The sequence below is a fragment of the Pygocentrus nattereri genome, chromosome 10 (genome assembly GCF_015220715.1).
Source record: "Pygocentrus nattereri isolate fPygNat1 chromosome 10, fPygNat1.pri, whole genome shotgun sequence".
In the NCBI taxonomy this organism is placed as follows: domain Eukaryota; kingdom Metazoa; phylum Chordata; class Actinopteri; order Characiformes; family Serrasalmidae; genus Pygocentrus; species Pygocentrus nattereri.
Window position 1 is genome coordinate 44052719 of NC_051220.1, and position 27492 is coordinate 44080210.

The 27492-nt window shown below is 44.3% G+C and overlaps 1 protein-coding gene across 1 annotated transcript in view; it reads left to right on the plus strand.

Annotated features, from left to right (window-relative positions):
* Positions 1–27492, plus strand: part of smyd3 (SET and MYND domain containing 3) — a 254485-nt gene that overhangs the window by 14603 nt on the left and 212390 nt on the right. The window contains exon 2 of the mRNA XM_037541707.1: positions 25741–25804. Within this exon, the coding sequence (XP_037397604.1) occupies positions 25741–25804 (64 nt within the window). The remainder of the gene's footprint in view (positions 1–25740; positions 25805–27492) is intronic.

The following is a 27492-nucleotide window of genomic DNA, read 5'->3' on the forward strand; positions in this document are numbered from 1 at the left end:
TACGCTTCCTGTAGTGTATTACAGTCTGTCAGAGCGACTGTGTGGATCATATGAACGTTATAGAGCTTTTTAAATGAAACAGTAGAAGCCGTATCGCCCCCTACGCTTCCTGTAGTGTATTACAGTCTGTCAGAGCGACTGTGTGGATCATATGAACGTTATAGAGGCTTTTTAAATGAAACAGTAGAAGCCGTATCGCCCCCTACGCTTCCTGTAGTGTATTACAGTCTGTCAGAGCGACTGTGTGGATCATATGAACATTACAGAGCTTTTTAAATGAAACAGTAGAAGCCGTATCGCCCCTACGCTTCCTGTAGTGTATTACAGTCTGTCAGAGCGACCGTGTGGATCATATGAACGTTATAGAGCTTTTTAAATGAAACAGTAGAAGCCGTATCGCCCCCTACGCTTCCTGTAGTGTATTACAGTCTGTCAGAGCGACTGTGTGGATCATATGAACATTATAGAGCTTTTTAAATGAAACAGTAGAAGCCGTATCGCCCCCTACGCTTCCTGTAGTGTATTACAGTCTGTCAGAGCGACTGTGTGGATCATATGAACATTATATAGCTTTTTAAATGAAACAGTAGAAGCCGTATCGCCCCCTACGCTTCCTGTAGTGTATTACAGTCTGTCAGAGCGACTGTGTGGATCATATGAACGTTACAGAGCTTTTTAAATGAAACAGTAGAAGCCGTATCGCCCCCTACGCTTCCTGTAGTGTATTACAGTCTGTCAGAGCGACTGTGTGGATCATATGAACATTATAGAGCTTTTTAAATGAAACAGTAGAAGCCGTATCGCCCCCTACGCTTCCTGTAGTGTATTACAGTCTGTCAGAGCGACTGTGTGGATCATATGAACGTTATAGAGCTTTTTAAATGAAACAGTAGAAGCCGTATCGCCCCCTACGCTTCCTGTAGTGTATTACAGTCTGTCAGAGCGACTGTGTGGATCATATGAACATTATAGAGCTTTTTAAATGAAACAGTAGAAGCCGTATCGCCCCCTACGCTTCCTGTAGTGTATTACAGTCTGTCAGAGCGACTGTGTGGATCATATGAACGTTATAGAGGCTACTTGTATATTATTTGTCAAGTTTATCTTTTCCATTAAAACTCAGTTTCTTTCACTGTGTTGTGAGATATATTAATGTCTATTCAATGGCTGTGATGCTGATAAAGTCCTGTGAATGTCACAGTGTGATGAAAATACTAAATGCATAAATATCTGTATTAAATTACAGCCTCCTGACTTCATCCAGTTGTTTTCTCTCAGCCTTTGTCTATTACAGAGTAACTGTGGACGTGAGAGCACAAAGACCTGACTTATAAGGCTGGTATGACCTAATCTTCCCCCAGAATGACGGTAAATGTTGTGTCTGTGTGGCTTTGTGTGTGTTTATGGGAAAGAGTTCACGTAGCCACCTCAAAGCTCTGAGTAATTAATTCCTGTTGCATGGCGTAGCGCTCCGATAATTACTCTCCGTGTTTCTGAGTCCGCCATGCCTCGGCAGCTTTCTCATTTCCAGGATTAGTGGCTATCGGCCTTTTTCACTCGTCTCCCTCCTTCTCCTCCGGGCGGCGACACGTCCGATTTGCTTTATTGCCGGCTTTAATCCCTGAAGCCTGGCTAATTTAAGCCGGCCCACAGGAAAGGCCGGAGCAGAGCGTTTGTTTGAACTCCTGACCACAGGCTTGCTGGGTTTTGGCGTAGGCGAAAAATAGCAGCATCAATCCATCACGCGCTGAAGCAGCCCCTGGTGTCTCTTTCATCGCTCACTGTAGGCTTTTGTACAAGACAAAGGAGTTTTAGAAGTGTTTTCCCATTTTAATAGCGTGGCTGTCAGGCTGAGAGGTGTGAGGTGTATCGGGTTTCAGGAGATTAGAAGGTGTGCTGGAGACGACTGTCGACTGGGTTTTCTGCTTATGGACTAGTTAGCGGGGGCGGAGGGGCTTCTCGGATATGTCAGCTTGTACTGCCGCGTGGTTTTTCTTTATATTAAACAAAATGCACTCATGTGAAGACGAACGACCTGCGAAAAGGGGGGCACTTTTTCAGCGTGTGAGGAGATGCAGACATCAGGTCTTCCTTTAAACAGTGTCGTCTATGAGCGAGTGACCATATCGCACGTGCGCTCACGCGCACACGCTCACGCACACACGCTCGCTCACGCACACACAGTCGCTCACTCGCTCACGCACACACGCTCGCTCATGCACACACACACTCACTCACGCACACACACTCACTCACGCACACACAGTCGCTTACGCGCACACACACTCACTCACATACACACACACACACGTATGCGTGCACATTTGTGCTGTCATCAGTACCTCTTTCAGAGACCTTTTGCCATAAAATCCCTGAAGAAGCTCAGACGGAACAGCACCAGCCACAGATTTCGGCTTCTGATCACGATGAAAGCTGCTGATCAGTCACAGCACTGCTTTGTTCTAAAGAGAAGCTCAATGATATGTGTGTCCTCCTTTATGAGGTGCTCCAATATTACACTGAATCTCATTGATTTTACATAGGAGCTTTATTGATTTTCAGTCCTGTAATGGACTGGCAGAGAAACCCACACTGCCTAACAAGATTTATAGACCTGTGTGGAGTCCTGACACTGCCAGCCCGTTAATTACGTCTACTTCATGCTAAAATATACTATATTTTTGCTTTCATAAAAAAAAGCCCTTCCCCTGTTCCCAAACCCTTCCCCTGTTCTCGAGCCCTTCCCCTGTTCTCGAGCCCTTCCCCTGTTCCCAAACCCTTCCCCTGTTCTCAAACCCTTCCCCTGTTCCCAAACCCTTCCCCAGTTCTCAAGCCCTTCCCCTGTTCCCAAACCCTTCCCCTGTTCTCAAGCCCTTCCCCTGTTCTCAAGCCCTTCCCCTGTTCCCAAACCCTTCCCCTGTTCCCAAACCCTTCCCCTGTTCCCAAACCCTTCCCCTGTTCCCAAACCCTTCCCCTGTTCCCAAGCCCTTCCCCTGTTCTCAAACCCTTCCCCTGTTCCCAAACCCTTCCCCTGTTCTCAAGCCCTTCCCCTGTTCTCAAGCCCTTCCCCTGTTCTCAAGCCCTTCCCCTGTTCCCAAACCCTTCCCCTGTTCTCAAACCCTTCCCCTGTTCTCGAGCCCTTCCCCTGTTCTCAAGCCCTTCCCCTGTTCCCAAACCCTTCCCCTGTTCTCAAACCCTTCCCCTGTTCTCAAGCCCTTCCCCTGTTCTCAAACCCTTCCCCTGTTCCCAAACCCTTCCCCTGTTCCCAAACCCTTCCCCTGTTCCCAAACCCTTCCCCTGTTCCCAAACCCTTCCCCTGTTCTCAAGCCCTTCCCCTGTTCTCAAGCCCTTCCCCTGTTCCCAAACCCTTCCCCTGTTCTCAAACCCTTCCCCTGTTCTCGAGCCCTTCCCCTGTTCTCGAGCCCTTCCCCTGTTCTCAAGCCCTTCCCCTGTTCTCAAACCCTTCCCCTGTTCTCAAACCCTTCCCCAGTTCCCAAGCCCTTCCCCTGTTCTCAAACCCTTCCCCTGTTCTCAAACCCTTCCCCAGTTCCCAAGCCCTTCCCCTGTTCTCAAACCCTTCCCCTGTTCTCAAACCCTTCCTCGCTCCTGTTCTCCAACCCTTATCGCTTTCTAAAGCCCTTACCCTGTTCCCGAACACTTACCCTGTTCTCAAACCCTTCCCCTGTTCCAAAGCCCTTACTCTGTTCTCGAACCCTTACCCTGTTCCAAAGCCCTTACTCTGTTCTCGAACCCTTACCCTGTTCCAAAGCCCTTACCCTGTTCTCGAACCCTTACCCTGTTCCAAAGCCCATACCCTGTTCTAAAGCCCTTATCCCATTCTAAAGCCCTTACCTCATTCTTGAACCCTTACCCCGTTCTCGAACCCTTACCCCGTTCTCAAACCTGACACCTGACTGATTATTGTTAACTTCTGAGGTTCATCATTCAGTAACTACAGGGACTTCAGTGCAAACTGGCTGAGCTACTCTCAGATTATAGAAGTGTGTAATAGGACCTGCTGGTGGAGTTTGGACATTTAAGGGGTTTATTTCCGTTTTTACCCAATAAAATTTTCAATTACTTCAGTTCAGAAAAATACAACATTGTTTATCTACAACACTAACAGCATCTAAAATGGTTAAGTTTGGGAAAAAAAACATGTAGGCACTATACCATGATATATACCGACACCATCAGTAATCTTAATTTATTCTGTGATATAAATCTTTGCTCAGACTGCCGCCGCTAACTATACCAACTATAACACAATCATTAATTTATTATTTTAGTTATTTGTTTGTTTGTTTGTGAAGTCAGGATATGTGAAGTAAAGTTATTCTGAAGTAAAGTGGTTTTTAGTGTTTTTAAATTTTGGTGATTTGATAAACCTTGGACAGCATTCCCCTCTATGCTCCCCTCCAAGAAACCCCCTACCACCCCCCAAACCATGGCTCAAAAATTTAGGCTTGAACTGAACTGTGGATTTGGAAAGTCGTTACACTCAGATTTTATACAGGGACACTAGCACCTTCAGCACTGACCTGTCCGACATGCCTGATCACAGCTCCATGTGAAAGGAGGACTTGCTGAGGTTTGAGAAGGTTCGGAATGTGCTGCTGATCTGCTGCTGCGATATTTGAATGTGCCGTTTGTGGTTTGGTGCCTTATTTACATGCAATTACTACTAATGTCTAATTATGAAATCATGTCATGTAGACACTCGCACACAGAAATCCAATTAAGATGAGCTGGGAGTGGGACGTTTTTGATTTCTGATGGCTCGAGGCCATTGTGTGTATTTGAAAAGCTTTACCGCTAACGGTCCAATGCACAACTAATTAGCATAGCGGACCTGTTGGGGGGAAATACAGCAGATGTATGGAAATGTGGAGCAGGAGGAGGGACTGGCAAACCTGCGTTTTACCCGTTTTTTTTTACCCACGTTTCCCTGGAGGAAAAAAGCAGATCTGGTTATTTCTGCTTTCCCTGTGGTTTTCTGGTGTCCTTGCTGATGAGGCGGAGACTGCCTCTTGTCCTCTATTATGTGTGAATTTAAAGATACTATCCCTTATTCATCAAATTGAGCACAAAAGTTTCAATTGTGGTTAAATAATAATAATTAAAAAAAAAAATTATAGTTTTAATTATAGAGCACTTTTCATGCCGGTGGCAGCTCAAAGTGCTTTACAGACAGATGATAAAATGGTTATAGACGAGATCATCAGTATTTAATTAGAATCAGAAGAAAATGAAGATTAAATTACAAGATAAAGATAAAAACCATGAGACGTTCAGTTTTAATCAAACGCTTAATGAGTTAAAGAGCTGCGTTTACAGGTGCTTATTAAAAGTGAACTCTGAGCTCGACTGTCTAATAAAAGTTGATCTGAGCTCCACAGTTTAGATGCAGAAGAACTGAAAGAGCCTCTCCACGTTCTCTGTGTTTTACAGAGGGTATATTTTGAAGGCCACTATCTGCAGATCTTAGATTATGAGCTGGAACATAGACAGACAGACACTCTGTGATGTAAACAGGTGCTTTAGGGTCATTTAGAGCTTTAAAGACCAGCAGCAGAGCTTTAAACTCTATTCTGAGTGATCCAGGCAGCCAGTGCAGCTCTTTTAAAGCGGGACTGATCTGATCTCTCTGTGGTGTGTTTGTTAGGATGCTGCTGCTGCGGTTTGTCCGAGCTGTAAGGGACGAATAGTTTTCTTAGGAAGTCCAGTAAGAAGACCATTACAGTGATCAACTCTGCTGTAACAAACGCATGAACGAGTTTCTTTGCGTCGCTCTGAGAGAGAAAAAGCCGAAATGTAACGCAAATGAGTGCTGAGAATTTCTAATTTTGAAATTGAACAGAATTTAGCAATAGTTTGGGTGATTTTGGGGGCGCTGAATCCAAATATGGTCATTAAAACTCAATCAACTAAAGTTTAACTGTCAATATTGAGGATCAACAATGCCAGAAATTTGTCATTTCTTATAGTGACTGCTTTGATCTGTCAGTAGATAAAACAGTTTTAGTGCTACATCAAGTGATGGAACAGTGTTTCTGGGGCAGTGACTGCTAATCTAGCCTCAAAGAGAGTTTTTGAAAATATGAAAAAAGTGCAAAGCAACAATCTGTTCACCCAAGATCACTTCCAATCACTTGTGATAGACCTGCATAGCAGCTCTATAGCTTGAGGGACTGCATAGTAGATCTATAGCTTGAGGGACTGCATAGCAGCTCTATAGCTTGAGGGACTGCATAGCAGCTCTATAGCTTGAGGGACTGCATAGCAGCTCTATATCTTGAGGAACTGCATAGCAGCTCTACAGCTTGAGGGACTGCATAGCAGCTCTATAGCTTGAGGGACTGCATAGCAGCTCTATAGCTTGAGGGACTGCATAGCAGCTCTATATCTTGAGGAACTGCATAGCAGCTCTACAGCTTGAGGGACTGCATAGCAGCTCTATAGCTTGAGGGACTGCATAGCAGCTCTATAGCTTGAGGGACTGCATAGCAGCTCTATAGCTTGAGGGACTGCATAGCAGCTCTACAGCTTGAGGGACTGCATAGCAGCTCTATATCTTGAGGAACTGCATAGCAGCTCTACAGCTTGAGGGACTGCATAGCAGCTCTATAGCTTGAGGGACTGCATAGCAGCTCTATAGCTTGAGGAACTGCATAGCAGCTCTATAGCTTGAGGGACTGCATAGCAGCTCTATAGCTTGAGCGACTGCATTTTCATCATGGATAGACATAGTTGTGTCAACCATCCCAACAATTTTTGCTACATACGTGGCAAATGCACACCAAAAGACCAGAAATTTGTTAGAAAAATTAGATTTGTTAACAAAAAGAACTTTGTTAAGGCAATAACTCAGATGGGTTTAAATACCCAAAGCAAAAATTTGGGGCAGTCCAAAGTGATGCCAAGCTTAAAGCTGGGATCTTTGATGGACCCCAAGTCTGTGAGCTTATTAGAGACAAAGACTTTCCATGTAAGCTCAGACCCCTTGAACTAAGAGCATGGGAATCATTTGTTCATGTGGTACAGAACTTCTTGGGCAACCACAAAGCCACAAACTATGAAGAACCAGTTGACGACATGCTCGTATCATTCAAACGCATGGGTTGCAGAATGTCACTTAAGATTCACTTCCTTCACTCTCATCTTGACTTCCTTCCACCCAGTTTGGGTGATGTGAGCGATGAGCATGGTGAAAGGTTCCATCAAGATATCTCTGAAATGGAGACCAGGTACCAGGGGCACCATAACACAAACATGACGGGTGACCACTGCTGGTTTCTACAGCGTGAAACTTCCGTGAAGCACAAACACAAGAGCAAGAGTTTGTCAGACTTCTGAGCGGTTTAGGACTAATTATGGACTGTATTAGTTTGAGGTTCCTCATATGATTGATTTTGGTATCTGTGTCTTTTTTCACCAGTTGAATGTTCATGGTGTCCTTTTCTAATAAAATCATTGACGTCAAGTTTGGCGATTGGCATTTATTGGCATAGTTACGTAACTCAAGATCCTGACATACTAGAGAAATTCCGTTTGCCTATTTGGGATCAGCATACCCAAATTAGTAAAAATCAGTTGTTCTTCCTCAGGTACCAGACAAAAAGTTTTTTTTGTTGACCAGTGAAATTTATACTATGCTTTCTAATGACATCACCTAGAGGTAGCATGTACAAAGAGAAAAGCAAAGACCCTAAGACTGAACCTTGGGGGACTCCACAAGAAATCTTTTTGATGAATGATTTCCAAGTGAAACCATGAACTGCCTGTTACTTAAATATGATTTAAACCATTCTAAAGCTGCGCCCGAGAGGAAGACCCAGCGTTCAAGTCAAGTCAAGAGTCTTTTATCGTCATTCCATCTGTGTACAGGTACACAGTGGAGTGAAATTCCGTTCCTCCAGGAACATCACGGAGCAACAAGGAACAAAAGTACAAAGTACGAATGTGCAGAGAGAGTGCGCAAACAAAAGATTAAACTAGAAACTTGTGAGTGTAAGAACCTGACTGCTTGAGGAATAAAGCTGTTGCAGAGTCTGGCAGTGGTTGCACGGATGCTCTGGTACCTTCTGCCAGACGGCAGCAGTGAGTAAAGACTGTGTGAGGGATGGATGGGGTCGTCCACAATGCTGGTGGCTTTCCGGATACAAGGTGTGGTGTAGATGTCCACGATGGAGGGGAGAGAGACCCTGATGATCTTCGATCAAGAGGGAGAGGATCTTTGACCCCGATTCAAGACACTGGAGTAAAATCTTGTGGTCAGTGGTATCAAAGAAATGAAGGTCATTCATAACGTGAATCAATGCCGTCTCTGTACTGTGGTTGGAACAAAATCCTGACTGAAACTTCTCGTATAAATTGTTTGATATTAGACACATTTAGTTGTTTGAAAACAACTTTTTCCTTGACTTTACTCAGAAAAGGCAGGTTTGAAATTGGTCTAAAGTGATTTAGTTGAAGGATCCATGCTACTCTTTTTTTAGCAGAGGCTTCACCAGAGCAGCTTTAAAAGCATCTGGAAAAACACAGAGAACAACTTACAATAGTTAGAACATCACTGCGCATCTGAAGGAATGACGTAGGAACAGGCTCAGGATCTCATGTGGATGAACTTAGTGTGTTTATAGCAGTTGTAGCTCCTCAGAGTTGATAACAGAGGAAGATGTCATTACTAACGTTGCGGTTTATCAGGAACATTATAGGAGCTTATAGTCTGTGGAGCTTCACCCTGTCATGTCAGGTCTCTTCACAGGCTTTAGAAGATAAATCACCATTAAACGCACCAGCAGACAAGTGAGGGTTAATTAGTCGCTCTATGGTGGAAAAAAGGAAGTTGGTATTATTTTTGTGTTTATTGATTAAACTGGAGAGGAATGACTGACTGGATGTCTTCAGAGCTTTATGACCGACTGAGATCTGCTCTGTGAGAACATCTGAGCGTACCTGCGGTTTAGTTTTCCTCCATAAGCGTCTGATTTACGACAGTTTCTCACAAGCTGGCGTATTTCCGCATTCATCCATGGATTTTTAAGAGTTTCTTCTTTTTCTCTGGGGCAAGAGGGTCAAGGCTTTCCCGTAATCTAGCACTCAGATCGGGGACTAGATCGTTACAGGATGGAGTCGCTTCTGTATTCGCTGAACTGTTCTAGACAGTTTTAAACTTCTGAGCTGTTTCTGAGTCAATGCAGCGTTTTTCACAGTAACTTTCAGGAACTTTCTTCTTTACTTCTAAACTGATTTGACAGAAAATACAGAGGCGATCTGATATGAAAACGTCTAAACGTTTAAACCTTTAGTGATGACCAGATCCAGGATGTCAAATCAAATGTCTAATGAATTTTAATGAGTTACTGTCTGAAGGACAATCAATATGCAAGTTAAAGTCCCCGGACTGAAGGATCTTATCGTATTTTGTGGACGCAGGTGATAATAATTCCACAATTTCTGACATAAAATGACTAAATTAAAACTATTATCAACGTCATTTATAATGTCAAGAATAAACATGAAATAACAGTAATATTAATAATCTGTGTGGTAATCAAATGCAGAAGTGAAGATGCTTATTTTACATGCACATTAATATAATCAAGAGTGGCGACTACTCCATGTTCGGTTTAGAGTCGCTGTGCTTTTGTTTTATACTCTTGAGTGTCGTGCACTGCAACAATACGGTCACTCTGGAAACGAATCATGTCGCACAGACACCAGGATATTTCACGTTATTCCCTCCACTGCTCATAACTTTAACACTATAACCTTAAATATACAACTCGTTCTCCATCAGTCTGAGGAACCATTTCACCATGCAGAGAACCATATAGGCATGCAAATGCTTCTATGAGCGTTAATGGTTCTATACAGAGTCATTGTGTTTAGTAAAGAACCCTTGAGGGTCTTTTTTTTTAAGCGTGTACATGTTCTTTCCTACTTTAAATCAGAATTAGAATCACTTTATTAAAGCCTATTAATGACATGCAAGCTTTTAAAAAATGAGGAAACGAGTGGAGATTAGAGCTCAAGCAGCGTCGGTGCGTGAAATCAAGCGCCAGCCCACCAGCACCTCATTTACATATCATTTATATGAAGCATGCCCTAATTCATGCAAATGTTTCTGTATGGAGCCAATAAAGTGAACGCATTCAGCAGCCAATGGCTGGGCTTGTAGGCGGAGTCTGAGGTGGAACAGTGAGTGTACAGCTCCCCCTACTGACTGAACTTTATAGTGTTAGAGTTACGAGCACTGGAGAGAATAAAACATGAAATAAAACGCGTTTTAAAGGCGATAGATTGATGTGAGCATACGAAAGTGTTCATGTTCATTGAGTTGAAGACCCATCGTTTTTAAGTGTGTAGATATAGTCTGTATATTTGCTGTATTGCTCACATGTCATGGAAACACAGTTCACATCACTGTGGAAATGCTTATTATTGATTCGTTGCAATAACAGGCCGCTGAAGTGTGACGTGTTTTAATTCATCTGTTTATTTGCTTTAAATGCTGTTTTTGCCACAAACAAAATAAAAATCTTATTATGGCTTTGTTAGATCACGTTCTTTAAATACAGGTGAAAGGATGTCATTGTGTCCCTGCAGTGGGCTGGTTCTCCATCCACATGCTCAGAATCTTCTCCTGACCCTCAGTACCGGTCACTCAGGTCTGTTTTTAAACTGGCCTGGGCAGATAGAGGAACCGAGAGGCTCCTGGTGTCTCTGGGGTTCGGGATGCTACCGGTGTCTGAGCTGTGATGCTGTGAGTGGAGGAAGCTCAGTGTTTGAGTAAGGTCATTACAGAGGTGTGTTGTGGGTGAGCGATGGAGTGACTGGAGAGTGACCTGAATAAGTCCAGCGGAAACAGCAGAACAGCCTGTTCATTCAGAGAGAGCTGCTCAGCTCACAGCCTCCTACTGTTCACTGCTTTAATGAGGGCTCATTCATGTGTGTATATATATATGTATATATAATGAATCTAATTCATATAAAGTATAATTTAAACTCTTATTATTATAACAGGAAAGTGCATTTCTATAAGAGACTAGCAGTGTTCAGTTGTTCTCAGGAGACTCACTTTCAGCTCTTCAGAGAACCTGCAGACACGCCTCCAAAGCTCAGTCTGAGAAGCTGGTTGATGATCAAACCCATTCAGTGGTGCTGAGGTCTGGACTCTGGGGCGGTCAGTCCATCGTCCAGCTTCTTTGTTTGATGTGTCCGTCTCCTTTTCTCAGTGAGGTTCTTCTCGATCAGCTACACCTCCTTTCAGACCCACAGCGCTGAGTGGTCTTCTCACAGTGGAAGGATGGGCAGAAACACCTGTGGATGTTTTCAGATCTGAAGCAGCTTGATGTTCTCCTCTCTCTCAGAGATCAAAGCTTTCAGTGCTGTTTATCTGATGGGGGCAGTTCTGGGGTCGACCAGGTCTCCCAGGTGGTTGTTAGGAGCCACATTTTCTCTGTAGCTGTTTTTCTGTTTTAGACTTTCTCCTTTCTTATGCAACCAAACTATCTTGAATATCATGTTTCTAACCACACTAACTTTGCTTGTTTTGTTTATTCTTTGTTTTCTAGTTTTTATATGGCTAGGTTTGTAAATTGGATGCATTATTCTATTAATGGTGGATACGCTAGTTTGTTTATTTGGGCTGTTTTGATGTTGACTCTGGTTTAGACTGTTTTTAAAGTAATATATTGCTAATTTAAGTGGACCGAATCTTGGAAAGGAACAAACGGCTCCTTATTGAAGCTGTGACAGTTTGTCCTTGGTCCGTCAGATGGCCTGCAGGGGGGGTGGAGGTGTCTGACCGGTGCTGTTTTGGTGTTGAAGCCTGTAGAACTGCTCGTTACTTGTTACTGAAGCGGCGCTGGCCTGTAGCTGACTCAGGAACGTTATTGATCGACATGCTTTTCACTGAGCCTTCAGCTTTGATTTGGGTCCTCACCTCAGCCGTCCTCAGGGACTCGGATCTGTGAGATGGACAGCGGTGTGAAAATAGCCGGGGACAAAACTGATCTTGGAGCCTTTTAAAGATAAATCGTCACCGTTAGATCAAATGGTCCCGTCTCTGTTTTCTGTGTTTGCTTTATTTGAACGCTCCAGCTGCTCTTTACATTCTGTGAACATTTCATGATGAAAGGACCAAAAAAGTTACAGAATAGCTTTAATGTACATCAGTAATTAAGGATATTTTTTTCCTCCTTCTTATAAGCTTCCGTTTTGAGCAAGACTTGACTGATAAAGTAATATTTATAAATACGAATGCTCTGACATCACTACAGTTCACTACAGTACGCTACAGTACGCTACAGTTCACTACAGTTCACTACAGTACACTACAGTTCACTACAGTTCACTACAGTACGCTACAGTACGCTACAGTTCACTACAGTACACTACAGTTCACTACAGTTCACTACAGTACGCTACAGTACACTACAGTTCACTACAGTTCACTACAGTACGCTACAGTTCACTACAGTACAGCTCACCTGGGGGTTTTACATTCAAGTTAAAACTCTGTCTTTTCTGGAATTCTGTAAAGCTGCTTTGTGACAACATCCGTTGTAAAAAGCGCTACGAATAAATTTGATTTGATTTAAAATGGGCAGTGAGGGGGCGGGGCTATACATATGGCTGCAGCCTATCAGAACAAAGCAAGCATGAAAGGGGTGGGGCTTATGCTACAGGTGCAGATTCTTGGTGTTTTTTTTTGTTTTGTAAAACTTTTATTGATCTGAACCAATCCAGGCTTTACAATTAAGAACATCAAAGTAAAATGAATTCTTGAACATTTTTTAAATTAAGTTTGCATTTTTTTAATGTAATCTTTATACATTTCCATGAAGTCCAGGAGACAGAATTGCGCTTATCTGGAGGTCTAACTACTAACTAACTAGACTAACTACTGTAATACGTCACAGGACCACTCGGGGCAGTGTGGTCTGTTCCTGTACTAGAATACAGGGGCGGGATTGGTTCTATATGAGGAGGTGGGTAATGTAATTATTACCGGCATTTCTCAGAGATTTTAATCCCATCTGAATGTGTCATGGATGCGGTCTATGAAGATGTGGTGTTCGAAGGTTGCGTAGATCCGTGAAGGCTGTACCTAAATGAGACGGTCTGCTCTACGACGGATTTCCAGTTTGCGTCACAGCACCGCTGTTCCCGTCATCACTGCTGCACCGTGAAACGCCGCTCCTGTCGAGTTCTTCATAAGTCCTTTAAAGACGGGGCCAAAAACTTTTATTAGAGCTGGAGATGCTTCGCCTGCACAGCGCATGATGTTCATCATCAGCTAAAATAACCTAAAGTCAAATAAAATCTGCTCTTTGCTCCCAAAAACAAACTGACATGTTGGCTTAAGCTTTTCATCAGACCACAGTGGCTTTTTCAGCATCTGTATCATTTGCTAATCGACTCAGTTTAAACCCAGTGAAGTGTCTCCTCAGCCGCCGTTTGCTCCTCTGCTGACTACGCCAAATTCTCGAATCCTCGCTGGCACACAGTGAACCTCGGCATATGTTGGCCGGCGAAGGATCCGCCATTTGGATCCTTCATTGCCGTGGAAAAGGATACATTTCGGCTGCAGATGAGGGGCCTTGGAAATGGGACAGTCCAGTCGTGCCGCTGTGATTCAGTTGGCCTTCAAATCCAGCCTCTGAAGGACGCAGCCCCTGAATTGGGACGCAGCCCCTGAATTGGGACACAGCCCCTGAATTGGGATGCAGCCCCTGAATTGGGATGCAGCTGTCATGTTTGTAAAATTCTGTATTCTGTGTAAAAGGAGTTTCTTAAGCATGGGGACGCTTAAAGAAGTGCTTACTCGTCTTCTCAGTGGTGTTACTGCCCTATATCATGTGAAAATGTACAGTTATTGCGTTATGTTATGTGATGAAGTCGACTGCTGTGAATTCAGGATAAAGGAAAGGCTAATGATGCACTATGTTCATTTAAGACAGCAGGTAAATGGTTAGAGTTAATGAAGCACCAGCTGATATAAACGCTTTAACGCTTTCGACTCTTCTGTTGTGTAAACTCTGTCGTTTATAGGCCCAGCAAGATTTCTTATCTCGTGCGAATCGGGCATAAACATTACAGACATCCTGAGTTAAACTGGCATCACCCACTTCCCCATGGAGCACTAATCCCGTCTGAATAGAGCTTAAGGTGATGACCAGTCTGATGTGTTATTTCAGCCTCAGGAATCTGTGGTTTCTGTACAGAATTAGGCAGTGATATGTGTAATAGTGTAATTACAACGAGAAACTGTCACATTAACTCCAGTGATCGGGATATAAAACATACCTTAATGCACCCGTGATGATGAAACGCATCGATAAAAGATGATGATGGACTCAAAGGCTCCTTCTGAGGTTCTTGGTGAAAGATAACGAGTCTTTCAGGGCTGTCACCGCTTTCAACTTCCTCCTTTAAGACCGGAAAATTGTGTGAGATTAATCAGCCGTTATTATTTCACGACATATTTAATTCATAGTCTTATTATCACTCGACATTTCCTGCAGGCAGAGTTGTGATAAGAGAGCTGAGAGACGTCAGGAGCTCCCAGTGTTTTTAAACAGTCCACACACACCTGGGAATTATTAGATTTCCAGAGCGTGTCAGATTTCCATTGATATGAATGGAGGTTTTGGTGTGGGATTTGTTTTTTATTCAGGAGGGAATGTGGGAGGGAAACGTTGTTCTCTGTATCTCGGAGAATCTACAAACTCCGTGTTTTCATAGCTGATGAAGGTCCCTCGTTAAAACCTCTTCATGTTCGGGGTTAACGGGGACGTTTGGCTCAGCAGAACACGAATACAGATGATTAGCGATAACAGCCAGGCAGCCATGAGGTAGACATCTTATTTTTCTTTCCATCTTGTCTGAATGAGTGCTCCACGCTCCCCGCCCCACGCTCCACGCTCCCCGCTCCACGCCCCACGCCCCACGCCCCACGCCCCACGCTCCCCGCCCCACGCTCCCCGCTCCCCGCTCCCCGCTCCACGCTCCCCGCTCCCCGCTCCCCGCTCCCCGCTCCCCGCCCCACGCTCCACGCTCCACGCTCCCCGCTCCCCGCTCCCCGCTCCCCGCTCCCCGCCCCACGCTCCCCGCTCCACGCTCCACGCTCCCCGCTCCACCGCCCCACGCTCCCCGCTCCCCGCTCCACGCTCCCCGCTCCCCGCTCCCCGCCCCACGCTCCCCGCTCCCCGCTCCACGCTCCACGCTCCCCGCTCCACCGCCCCACGCTCCCCGCTCCCCGCTCCACGCTCCCCGCTCCCCGCTCCACGCTCCACGCCCCACGCCCCACGCCCCACGCTCCCCGCCCCACGCCCCACGCTCCACGCTCCGATCCTTAACCTAAGTCTCCAGTCCTGGTTTTTACTCTATTCCCCGCAGTGAGCTGTCCGGTGATGCAGAATTTTTCCTTCCTGTTGTCAGTTTAATGTTTATTCGTCATGAGATTTTTTCGTTCTGGAATGTCTCTGCATTTCCATTTCCAGCGTTTAGCAGACGCTCTGATCCACAGCGACGTTCAGGAAGAGTCTGTCTGTCTAGAGAAAGTCTCTCTGCTAGTTACCAGTCGTTTAGAGAGAGACGGTCCTGAGCTCAGATACTGCTAGAACCACAGTCACTGATACAGAGAGAGAAGGAACCGAGTGGAACACAGAACAGTGCAATACAACACACTACAACACACTACAACACACTACAACACACTACACTATACTACACTACAATACACTATACTACACTAGACTACACTACAACACACTACAACACACTACAGTACACTACAACACACTACAGTACACTACAACACACTACAGTACACTACAACACACTAAACTACACTACAACACACTACACTACACTACAACACACTACACTACAACACACTACAGTACACTACACCACACTACAACACACTACAACACAATACACTACAATACATTATAATACACTACAGGAAGCGTAGGGGGCGATACGGCTTCTACTGTTTCATTTAAAAAGCTCTATAATGTTCATATGATCCACACAGTCGCTCTGACAGACTGTAATACACTACAGGAAGCGTAGGGGGCGATACGGCTTCTACTGTTTCATTTAAAAAGCTCTATAATGTTCATATGATCCACACAGTCGCTCTGACAGACTGTAATACACTACAGGAAGCGTAGGGGGCGATACGGCTTCTACTGTTTCATTTAAAAAGCTCCATAATGTTCATATGATCCACACAGTCGCTCTGACAGACTGTAATACACTACAGGAAGCGTAGGGGGCGATACGGCTTCCACTGTTTCATTTAAAAAGCTCTATAATGTTCATATGATCCACACAGTCGCTCTGACAGACTGTAATACACTACAGGAAGCGTAGGGGGCGATACGGCTTCTACTGTTTCATTTAAAAAGCTCTATAATGTTCATATGATCCACACAGTCGCTCTGACAGACTGTAATACACTACAGGAAGCGTAGGGGGCGATACGGCTTCTACTGTTTCATTTAAAAAGCTCTATAATGTTCATATGATCCACACAGTCGCTCTGACAGACTGTAATACACTACAGGAAGCGTAGGGGGCGATACGGCTTCTACTGTTTCATTTAAAAAGCTCTATAATGTTCATATGATCCACACAGTCGCTCTGACAGACTGTAATACACTACAGGAAGCGTAGGGGGCGATACGGCTTCCACTGTTTCATTTAAAAAGCTCTATAATGTTCATATGATCCACACAGTCGCTCTGACAGACTGTAATACACTACAGGAAGCGTAGGGGGCGATACGGCTTCTACTGTTTCATTTAAAAAGCTCTATAATGTTCATATGATCCACACAGTCGCTCTGACAGACTGTAATACACTACAGGAAGCGTAGGGGGCGATACGGCTTCTACTGTTTCATTTAAAAAGCTCTATAATGTTCATATGATCCACACAGTCGCTCTGACAGACTGTAATACACTACAGGAAGCGTAGGGGGCGATACGCCTTCTACTGTTTCATTTAAAAAGCTCTATAATGTTCATATGATCCACACAGTCACTCTGACAGACTGTAATACACTACAGGAAGCGTAGGGGGCGATACGGCTTCTACTGTTTCATTTAAAAAGCTCTATAATGTTCATATGATCCACACAGTCGCTCTGACAGACTGTAATACACTACAGGAAGCGTAGGGGGCGATACGGCTTCTACTGTTTCATTTAAAAAGCTCTATAATGTTCATATGATCCACACAGTCGCTCTGACAGACTGTAATACACTACAGGAAGCGTAGGGGGCGATACGGCTTCTACTGTTTCATTTAAAAAGCTCTATAATGTTCATATGATCCACACAGTCGCTCTGACAGACTGTAATACACTACAGGAAGCGTAGGGGGCGATACGGCTTCTACTGTTGAATGAGAGGATAAAATATAAAAAGTAACATAATCAAAATTAAAGCATGAAAAACAAATTATAAAAGTAACAGGAGAGAAGTGCAGTAGAGCCGACAATGCTTATGAACACGTTCGTAACACGTTAATAAAGCCATCTTAAGGCAGGGCTATACATAACATGGCTATAAATACTTTTAACAACCATGGCTTCAAAGCTTAGCGTGTTTGAATTAACAGTGATTTATGAGAGTTGTGTATATTATATATTATTTTAAACACATGATGCGCTGTGTTATGATTTCTTTCATTATTATACATCATTGCAGTAATTTTTCCGTATTATAATGTTTTTCCACATTTTGACTGAAGTGAGAGAATTTCTGTGTGTCTCCTTATGGCTGTGGATTATTTTTGACAGGTGTGTGATGTGATCCTTATTATAAGATATTATAGGTTGTGTTTGTGAGTGAGAGAAATCAAATCAGAACATCCAGTCTGATCCACCCAGGAGCTCCAGTTTGAGAAGAGCCGAGTTCTTCTGTTCTCCGTCCGTTCTCGGTTCTACAGAGATTCCTCCACTGCGCTCCTCTGTTTCTTCTGCTGCCGGATCTGCGTATCTCGTTACTGTGGGACCGGCTGAGCTCCTCTGAGAGATCCTGTGAAGTTCCAGTGTTCTTATTGGCTCTGAAGGGGCTGTTCTGGATAAACTGATTATTCGTGATGAAAGACTTGCACTGAATCTCTGTTCCTGATGAATCGGCCGGCGTCGTGGCGACGCTGCTGAGATCTCGTTGCGCTTTTAGGGGTTTTTCCCAGAGAAAGACAAACCTGCTCCTGTAGATCTTCCAGCTTTTACCTCTGTAGCCACTGGGAGAGCTTTTATTGGGTTTATGTAACGACAAAACTAGAACAAAGCAGTCATTCATGCTCCTGATCAGACCTTCTCCTCATGGGGAGTTTTGGATGTTGCAGTCCGATAGTCTTGCCCATGTGCCTTCTGAGCAGTGTTGGGGTAGTAACTCAAAAAAGTACAAGTTGTCGTTACCTATTACTCAGAACAACAGTCTTTATTCAGCCCAGCAGTGACCTGATCACTGTCTGTGAGGGAGCTGTTAGAGGTGGACGTCTGGTTCCTATCCTAAACCACTCTGACTGACTCGAGACTCGGCTCTGACTCGCTCTTGAGTGACTTGTCATTTCACTCTCAGTCCCAGACTCCACTCTGACTTGTGACTTGCCTCAGACTTGGCCTAAACTAATTCATGATTTGACTCAGACTTGCCCTTAACTGCCTCATGACATGACTCAGCTTTGCTGTAATTAACTCATGATTTGACTTAGACTTGCCCCTAACTGAGTTGTAACATGACTCAGACTTGACCTTAACTGCCTTGTGATTTGACTCAGACTTGCCTTGATCTGATTCATGACTTGACTCAGACTTGCCTTGATCTGACTTGCAATTCTGATTCACCTTTAACTGACTCAATACTTGACTCAGACTTATCCTTAACAGACTTGTGACTTGACTCAAACTTGCCTTGATCTGACTCTTGACTTGACTCAGACTTACACTTCATTGACTCACAACTCTACTCTACACTGACAGGTGACTTGACTTGGACTCAATACTCACCTTAGACTCTTAACTAACTCACATCTCGACTGTGCAGACGTCTTATATCCACTGCTTATATATATATATATATATATGTGTATATTTCCCACACTCAGCTAATCATCAGTCTTTCTCTATGAAGAGCGTTTTTAGTCTAAAGTCTAAATGATGATTTGATCGTTTTCTGAACTCTTTATTTTGTGTTAAGTGATTTTGGAAAGCTGGGAGTCTCCAAACGTTTGATGGACAGTGTATGTTCTGAGGGTTTATCTCGTGTGTGATGGTCTCAGCACTTCGGTTTGGGAAATAAATCTGGTAGAAATCGGACTGTCTTGTATATGGAGGATTAAAGGTGGGGCTAAAGAGTTCTGTTTCCACCGGACTCTGCACTTCCTCTCATCTCCAGACATTCACTTCATGCAGAATTTCCTTTCCTTTTCAGAGCTGAATGTTAAAGTAATCAGCGAGAGTCCTGAAGGGAACTGTAGAACCTCAGTGGACTCCATAAATTAACCTTCTCTGCTTTCTTGGACCTGGTTTAACCTCCTGCTGGAGACACGCTTAGCTTCAGAGAACCTTCAGAGATCAGAGATCACAGGAGCTGAGTAGAAGAACGACGAGTAGATTTCAGCGACGAGTGGAGCAATGAATAGGGAGCAGTTACAGGCAGAGGCCAAACCACGTTAGATCACGAAAGGCCTCCAGGCTGACCTGACGGATGTAGATCACGACCTTGTTTGGTTTTAGCACTGGAGCTGTTAAAGGGGAATTCCACACATGCATCACTACAACACAAATATATAGACGTTTTACTTTCTGTAAGGAGCTTTTAGAGGCGGACGTCTGGTTCCTATCACCGCCACTGTGAACAATTCAGACTTGATAAGTTTCGATATGTTCAGTGAAATATTGCTTTCAAACTGTTTAATGTCTCTTGCTCGTTAATAAACAAGTATTTATGCCGTTTCTTCCAGAGGTAGGTGTGTGTGTGTGTGTGTGTGTGTGTGTGTGTGTATATATGTATATATATATATATATATATATATATATATATATATATATATATATATATATATATATATATATAATAAACCAGCCATTAGGGGTGCACTCTGTGTACTTCTGGTCCCAAGCCCGGATAAATGGTGAGGGTTGCGTCAGGAAGGGCATCCGGCATAAAACTTGTGCCAAAACTATCATGCGGATCACAAATGCCATACCGGATCGGTCGAGGCCCGGGTTAACAACGGCCGCCTCCGGTGCTGTTGACCAGCAGGGTGCCGGTGGAAATTGGACTACTGTAGGTCGAAAACCATCAGAGAGGAGAGGAGGAAGGCGGGTTAGACGGCAGCGAGAGAGAAGGAAAGGCAGGAGTGTGGAGGTTAGAGTAGGAACTCTGAACAGAGGGACAATGACTGGTAAAGGCAGAGAGCTTGCAGACATGATGGAGAGAAGGAAGGTAGATATTCTGTGTGTCCAGGAGACCAGATGGAAAGGAAGCAAGGCCAGGAACATGTGAGGTGGATTCAAACTGTTCTATCATGGTGTAGAGAGGAAGAGAAATGGAGTAGGGATAATCCTAAAGGAGCAGCTTGGGAAAAGTGTTCTGGATGTAAAGAGAGTGTCAGACGGGATCATGAGCCTGAAGTTGGAGGTTGATGGTGTGATTTTGAATGTGGTCAGTTCATAAGCACCACAGGTTGGTTGTCAGTTAGAGGAGAAAGAGGAATTCTGGAGTAAGATGGATGAAGTGGTAGATGGTGTCCCTAGAGAGGAGAGATTGGTGATTGGTGCAGACTTCAATGGACATGTTGGTGAAGGGAACAGAGGGGATGAAGAGGTGCTGGGAATGTATGGTGTGAAAGACAGAAATGCAGAAGGTCAGATGGTTGTAGATTTTGCAGAGAGAATGGAAATGGCTGTGGTGAACACGTATTTTCACAAGAGGGAAGAACACAGGGTGACATACAAGAGTGGAGGGAGGTGCACACAGGTGGATTATATCCTTAGCAGGAGATGCCACCTAAAGGAGATTGGAGATTGTAAAGTGGTGCCAGGGGAAAGTGTAGCAAGGCAGCATAGGGTGGTTGTCTGTAGAATGAGGTTAGAAACAAAGAAGAGGAAGAGAGTGAAGACAGAGCCAAAGATTAGATGGTGGAAGCTGAAGGAGGAGGATGGTTGCAGGCAGTTCAGGGAAAAATTGCAACAGGCCCTTGGGGGCAGTGAGGAGCTACCTGAGGACTGGGAAACTACAGCTAAGGTGGTGAGAGAAACTGGCAAGAATGTGTTGGATGTTTCGTCTGGTCAGAGGAAAGAAGACAAGGAAAGTTGGTGGTGGAATGAGGAAGTCCAGGAGAGTATTCAGAAGAAGAAGGCAGCTAAGAAAAAGTGGGATAACCAGAGAGATGAAGGAAGTAGGCAGGAGTACCGTGAGGCTGGTCGTATAGCGAAAAGAATGGTGGCAAAGGCAAAGGCTCAGGCCTATGATGAGCTGTATGAGAGGCTGGACAGTAAAGAAGGAGTAAAGGACTTGGCTAAACAGAGAGATAGAGCTGGAAAGGATGTACAGCAGGTTAGGCTGATAAAGGATAGAGAGGGAAATGTACTAGTGAGTGAACAGAGAGTGTTGAGTAGATGGAAGGAGGACTTTGAAGAACTAATGAATGAGGTAAACGAGAGAGAGAGGAGGACAACGGGGGAGAGATAGAGGATCAGGAAGTGCAGAGAATTAGTAAAGTGGACATGAGGGCAGCTTTAAAAAGGATGAAGAATGGAAAGGCAGTTGGTCCAGATGACAGACCTGTGGAGGTATGGAGATGTTTAGGAGAGAAGGCAGTGGACTTTTTAACCAGGTTGTTTAACAAAACCCCGGAGAGTGAGAGGATGCCTGATGAGTGGAGAAGCAGTGCACTGGTCCCCATTTTTAAGAACAAGGGTGATGTGCAGAGCTGCAGTAACTACAGAGGTATAAAGTTGATGAGCCACACCATGAAGGTATGGGAAAGAGTTGTGGAAGCAAGGCGAAGGCGAGAGGTCCAGATCAGTGAGCAGCAGTTTGGTTTCATGCCCAGAAAGAGCACCACAGATGCCAGTTTTGCATTGAGAGTGTTGGTAGAGAAGTACAGAGAAGGTCAGAAGGAGCTGCATTGTGTCTTTGTGGATCTAGAGAAGGCAGATGATAGGGTGCCAAGACAGGAACTGTGGTACTGTATGAGGAAGTCAGGTGTAGCTGAAAAGTATGTTAGGGTGGTGCAGGACATGTATGAGGATAGTGAGACAGTGGTGAGGTGTGCAGTTGGAGTGACAAATGGTTTCAAGGTGAAGGTAGGGTTACATCAGGGATCAGCTTTGAGCCCCTTCTTGTTTGCAATGGTGATGGAAAGGTTGACAGATGAGGTCAGGCAGGAGGCTCCATGGACCATGATGTTTACAGATGACATTGTAATCTGTGGTGAGAGTAGAGAGCAGGTGGAAGAGAATCTGGAGAGGTGGAGGTTTGCACTGGAGAGGAGAGGAATGAAGGTCAGTAGAGACAAGACGGAATACATGTCTGTGAATGAGAGGGAGGCGGGTGGAAAGGTGAAGATGCAAGGAGTAGAGGTCGTAAAGGTGGATGGCTTCAAATATGTTGGGTCAACCATCCAGAGCAATGGACAGTGTAGAAAAGAGGTGAAGAAGAGGGTGCAGGCAGGATGGAGTGGGTGGAGACGGGTGTCAGGGCTGATGTGTGACAGAAGGATAGCAGCAAGAGTGAAAGGGAAGGTCTACAAGACAGCAGTGCGTCCTGCTATGATGTTTGGTTTGGAGACTGTGGCTCTGTCTAAAAGACAGGAGGCTGAGCTGGAGGTGGCGGAGATGAAGATGCTGAGATTTTCATTGGGAGTGACAAGGATGGACAAGATTAGAAATGAGCAGATCAGAGGGACGGTGAAGGTGGAGCAGTTTGGAGATAAAGCCAGAGAGGCCAGGTTGAGATGGTTTGGACATGTGTTGAGGAGGAATAGTGGATATATTGGGCAAAGAAGGTTGGAGATGGAGCTGCTGGGTAGAAGGAGAAGAGGTAGACCTCAGAGAAGGTTTATGGATGTAGTGAAGGTGGACATGGAGGTGGTTGGTGTGAAAGTAGAGGAGGCAGTGGATAGGGGCGCGATGGAGGCAGATGATCCGCTGTGGAGACCCCTAAAGGGAGCAGCAAGAAGAAGAAGAAGAAGAAGAAGAAGAAGAAGAAGAAGAAGAAGAAGAAGAAGAAGAAGAAGAAGAAGAAGTGTGTGTGTGTATATGTACCTTTTTATTCAGTGTGTATGTATTTAATAAAGAATTCTGTACTTTGTACTCTGTTGCATCCCAACCCTGCATGTTATTTCAAATGATTTAATCATTTTTTCAAATATTTTGTGTTTAATGAGTTTTGTCAATATTACATCCTTGCTGTCTTATAACTGTGTAATAGTTCATTAAAAGGTCATTAATAGCTGATTTTATGTTCCTCTTATCACATTTATCAGTATCGAGGAGTTTTACTGATTACTGATGCTAAAGATGAGACTGCATTTTCCAGGGCATCCTTTAAGCTCTGCTGACCGACCTGTTGTCAGCTGTCGCGTTGAACTCTTAACCGCGGACCAAACAAACATAAAGGAACATAGCATGAAAAATCCGTGATATATTTGAGTTCCTGTCCTTGATTTTCCTTTAACAGTTGCTGAAAATGGCTTATGGAGCTGAAGGCTTGCGTATTTCTGCGGGTCGTTCTGCGCAGACGGAGCTGCGACTGAGGCTGCCTCTTCGTATTCGGGCTGTCAGAACGTCCGTTTGTAACTGATGATGTTCGGCTCAGTCTGCGTGTTTGGGTTTGTTCCTCGGAGGGTGAGGAGATGATTTGTCTGAAGGTCTTAAGTCCTCCTGATAGCAGGGTGGCAACAAGATGGATCGGGTGGGTGTTCTTGCAGCACAGCCAAACCCTGCCCCCAACACACACACACACACACACACACACACACACTAGTCTGTTCTTGAAACAGTATTTGACCTTGAAGTCACAGCTGTTCCTTTATTTACTGTCTCTGCACTGGCCGGCAGTAAAACTCAGTATTTCTCTGCAAGTGTTTCACTGACCACACTGTACTGACCACACTGTACTGACCACACTGTACTGACAGCTATGTTGGAGCAGTTTACTATTCCCACTGTGCTTGAACTGCCTGTACTGTTCCCACTGTCTCCCAACCGTTCCTAATGTTTCCAGTGTCTCTGAATTGCTGTTGTCGCTGTCCCTGACCTTTTCCCACTGTCCCTGACCTTTTCCCACTGTCCCTGACCTGTTCTCCAACTGTCTTCACTCCCAGTGGTCCTGAACTGTTCTTACTGTTCTCAAACTGTTCCCACTGTCCCTGAACAGTCGTCACTTCCCTCACTGTTCCCAAAATGCCCCCAATGTTCTCACTGTCCCCTCTGTCCCTGGACTGTCCCTGAAGTCTTCAGGGACAGAACTGTCAGAACTGTTTTTCTATTGTCTCCTTCCTGTTTCCATTGTCGCTGAACTGTCGCTCGCTAGCAAAGCACAGGCCGTGTGATATGCAGGTCAGCAGTGATGGAGAGTTTATTTCACTGTTTACAGAAAGAGCTCATAAACGAGTAAAGATCATAATGTCTCTCTCTCTCTCTCTGTCTCTCTGTCTCTCTGTCTCTCTGTCTCTCTCTCTCTCTCTCTGTCTCTCTCTGTGTCTGTGTCTCTCTCTCTCTCTCTCTCTCTCTCTCTCTCTCTGTCTCTCTGTCTCTCTCTCTCTGTCTCTCTCTCTCTCTCTCTCTCTCTCTCTCTCTCTCTCTCTCTCTCTCTCTCTTTCTCTCTGTCTCTCTCTCTCTCTCTCTGTCTCTCTCTCTCTGTCTCTGTCTCTCTCTCTCTCTCTCTCTCTCTCTCTCTCTCTCTCTCTCTCTCTCTCTCTGTGTCTGTGTCTCTCTCTCTCTCTCTCTCTCTCTCTCTCTCTCTCTGTGTCTGTGTCTCTCTCTCTCTCTCTCTCTCTCTCTCTCTCTCTCTGTCTCTCTGTCTCTCTCTCTCTGTCTCTCTCTCTCTCTCTCTCTCTCTCTCTCTCTCTCTCTCTCTCTCTCTGTCTCTCTCTGTGTCTGTCTCTCTCTCTCTCTCTCTCTCTCTCTCTCTCTCTCTCTCTCTCTCACACTCTCTCTCTCTCTCTCTCTCTCACACTCTCTCTCTCTCTCTCTCTCTCACACTCTCTCTCTCTCTCTCTCTCTCACACTCTCTCTCTCTCTCTCTCTCACACTCTCTCTCTCTCTCTCTCTCTCTCTCTCTCTCTCTCTCTCTCTCTCTCTCTCTCTCTCTCTCTCTCTCTGTCTCTCTCTCTCCCTCTCTCTCTCTCCCTCTCTCTCTCTCCCTCTCTCTCTCTCTCTCTCTCTCTCTGTCTCTCTCTCTCTCTCTCTCTCTCTCTCTCTCTCTCTCTGTGTCTGTGTGTCTCTCTCTCTCTCTCTCTCTCTCTGTGTCTGTGTCTCTCTCTCTCTCTCTCTCTCTCTCTCTCTCTCTCTCTCTCTCTCTCTCTCTCTCTCTCTCTCTCTCTCTGTGTGTCTGTGTGTCTCTCTGTCTCTCTGTGTGTCTGTGTCTCTCTCTCTCTCTCTATCTCTCACTCTCTCACTCTCTCACTCTCTCTCTCTCTCTATCTCTCTCTCTCTCACTCTCTCACTCTCTCTCTCTCTCTCTCTCTTTGTAGGGGTCAGAAGCTTTTGAGATGCTCTCAGTGTAAAACTGCCCGATACTGCAGTGTCCAGTGCCAGGTAAGCCCTCCTCCCCCCCCCCCCCGTCTGCACTGTGTGTGTCTGTTTTTTTGGGAATCTCCGTGAGCTAACCGGCGTATCCTTCTCCGTGAGAGCGCTTTCTGTCCTTCACGTTGTTTTTTATATTAAATCAAGCATGTTGAAATCGATTCTCTCAGTTTTAAACTTTTTTAAAAATGGAAGAAGAGATTTCTGATGATTTTACTGAGACACACAAACTGGTTTAACTTTGAAAAGACAGCACTAAACCCAATCACATCCAAAATCCCACCCAAATGTATTAATCAAAATAGCTTTTACACCTGTTATTAACCTGCATTAAGGTGCATTTACACTTGGTAATAGCATTGACCTGTAATTATTAAGCATTAATATGTGTTTAAAATAGATCAGTGTGTTATAAGCATGCAGTACAAGCTTTTTTTACCTTTAATTAACATTTATTAAAAAGCAATTAACATGTATTAACTGTAATTAACATGTATTCAAAAGGAATCTATACCTGTAATCGGCACGTTATAATGAATCTATACCTGTAATCGGTGCGCGTTATAATGCATCTATACCTGTAATCAGCGCGTTATAATGAATCTATACCTGTAATCGGCGCATTATAATGAATCTACGACTGTAATCGGCGCATTATAATGAATCTACGACTGTAATCGGCGCATTATGAATCTATGCCTGTAATCGGCGCATTATAATGAATCTACGACTGTAATCGGCGCGTTATGAATCTATGCCTGTAATCGGCGTGTTATAATGAATCTATACCTGTAATCGGCACGTTATAATCAATCTATACCTGTAATCGGTGCGCGTTATAATGCATCTATACCTGTAATCAGCGCGTTATAATGAATCTATACCTGTAATCGGCGCGTTATAATGAATCTATACCTGTAATCGACGAATTATAATGAATCTACGACTGTAATCGGCGCATTATAATGAATCTATACCTGTAATCGGTGCGCGTTATAATGAATCTATACCTGTAATGAATCTCCGCCTGTATTCACGCGTTATAATGAATCTACGACTGTAATCGGCGCATTATAATGAATCTACGACTGTAATCAGCACATTATAATGAGTCTACGCCTGTAATCGGCGCGTTATAATGAATCTACGCCTGTAATCGGCACGTTATAATGAATGTATACCTGTAGTCGGGGCGTTTTAATGAGTCTACGCCTGTAATCACGCGTTATAATGAATCTACGACTGTAATCGGCGCATTATAATGAATCTACGCCTGTAATCGGCGCGTTATAATGAATCTATACCTGTAATCGGCGAATTATAATGAATCTACGACTAATCGGCGCATTATAATGAATCTACGACTGTAATCGGCGCGTTATGAATCTATGCCTGTAATCGGCGTGTTATAATGAATCTATACCTGTAATCGGCATGTTATAATCAATCTATACCTGTAATCGGTGCACGTTATAATGCATCTATACCTGTAATCAGCGCGTTATAATGAATCTATACCTGTAATCGGCGTGTTATAATGAATCTATACCTGTAATCGGTGCGCGTTATAATGAATCTATACCTGTAATCGGCGCGCGTTATAATGAATCTATACCTGTAATCGGTGCGCGTTATAATGAATCTATACCTGTAATGAATCTACGCCTGTATTCACGCGTTATAATGAATCTACGACTGTA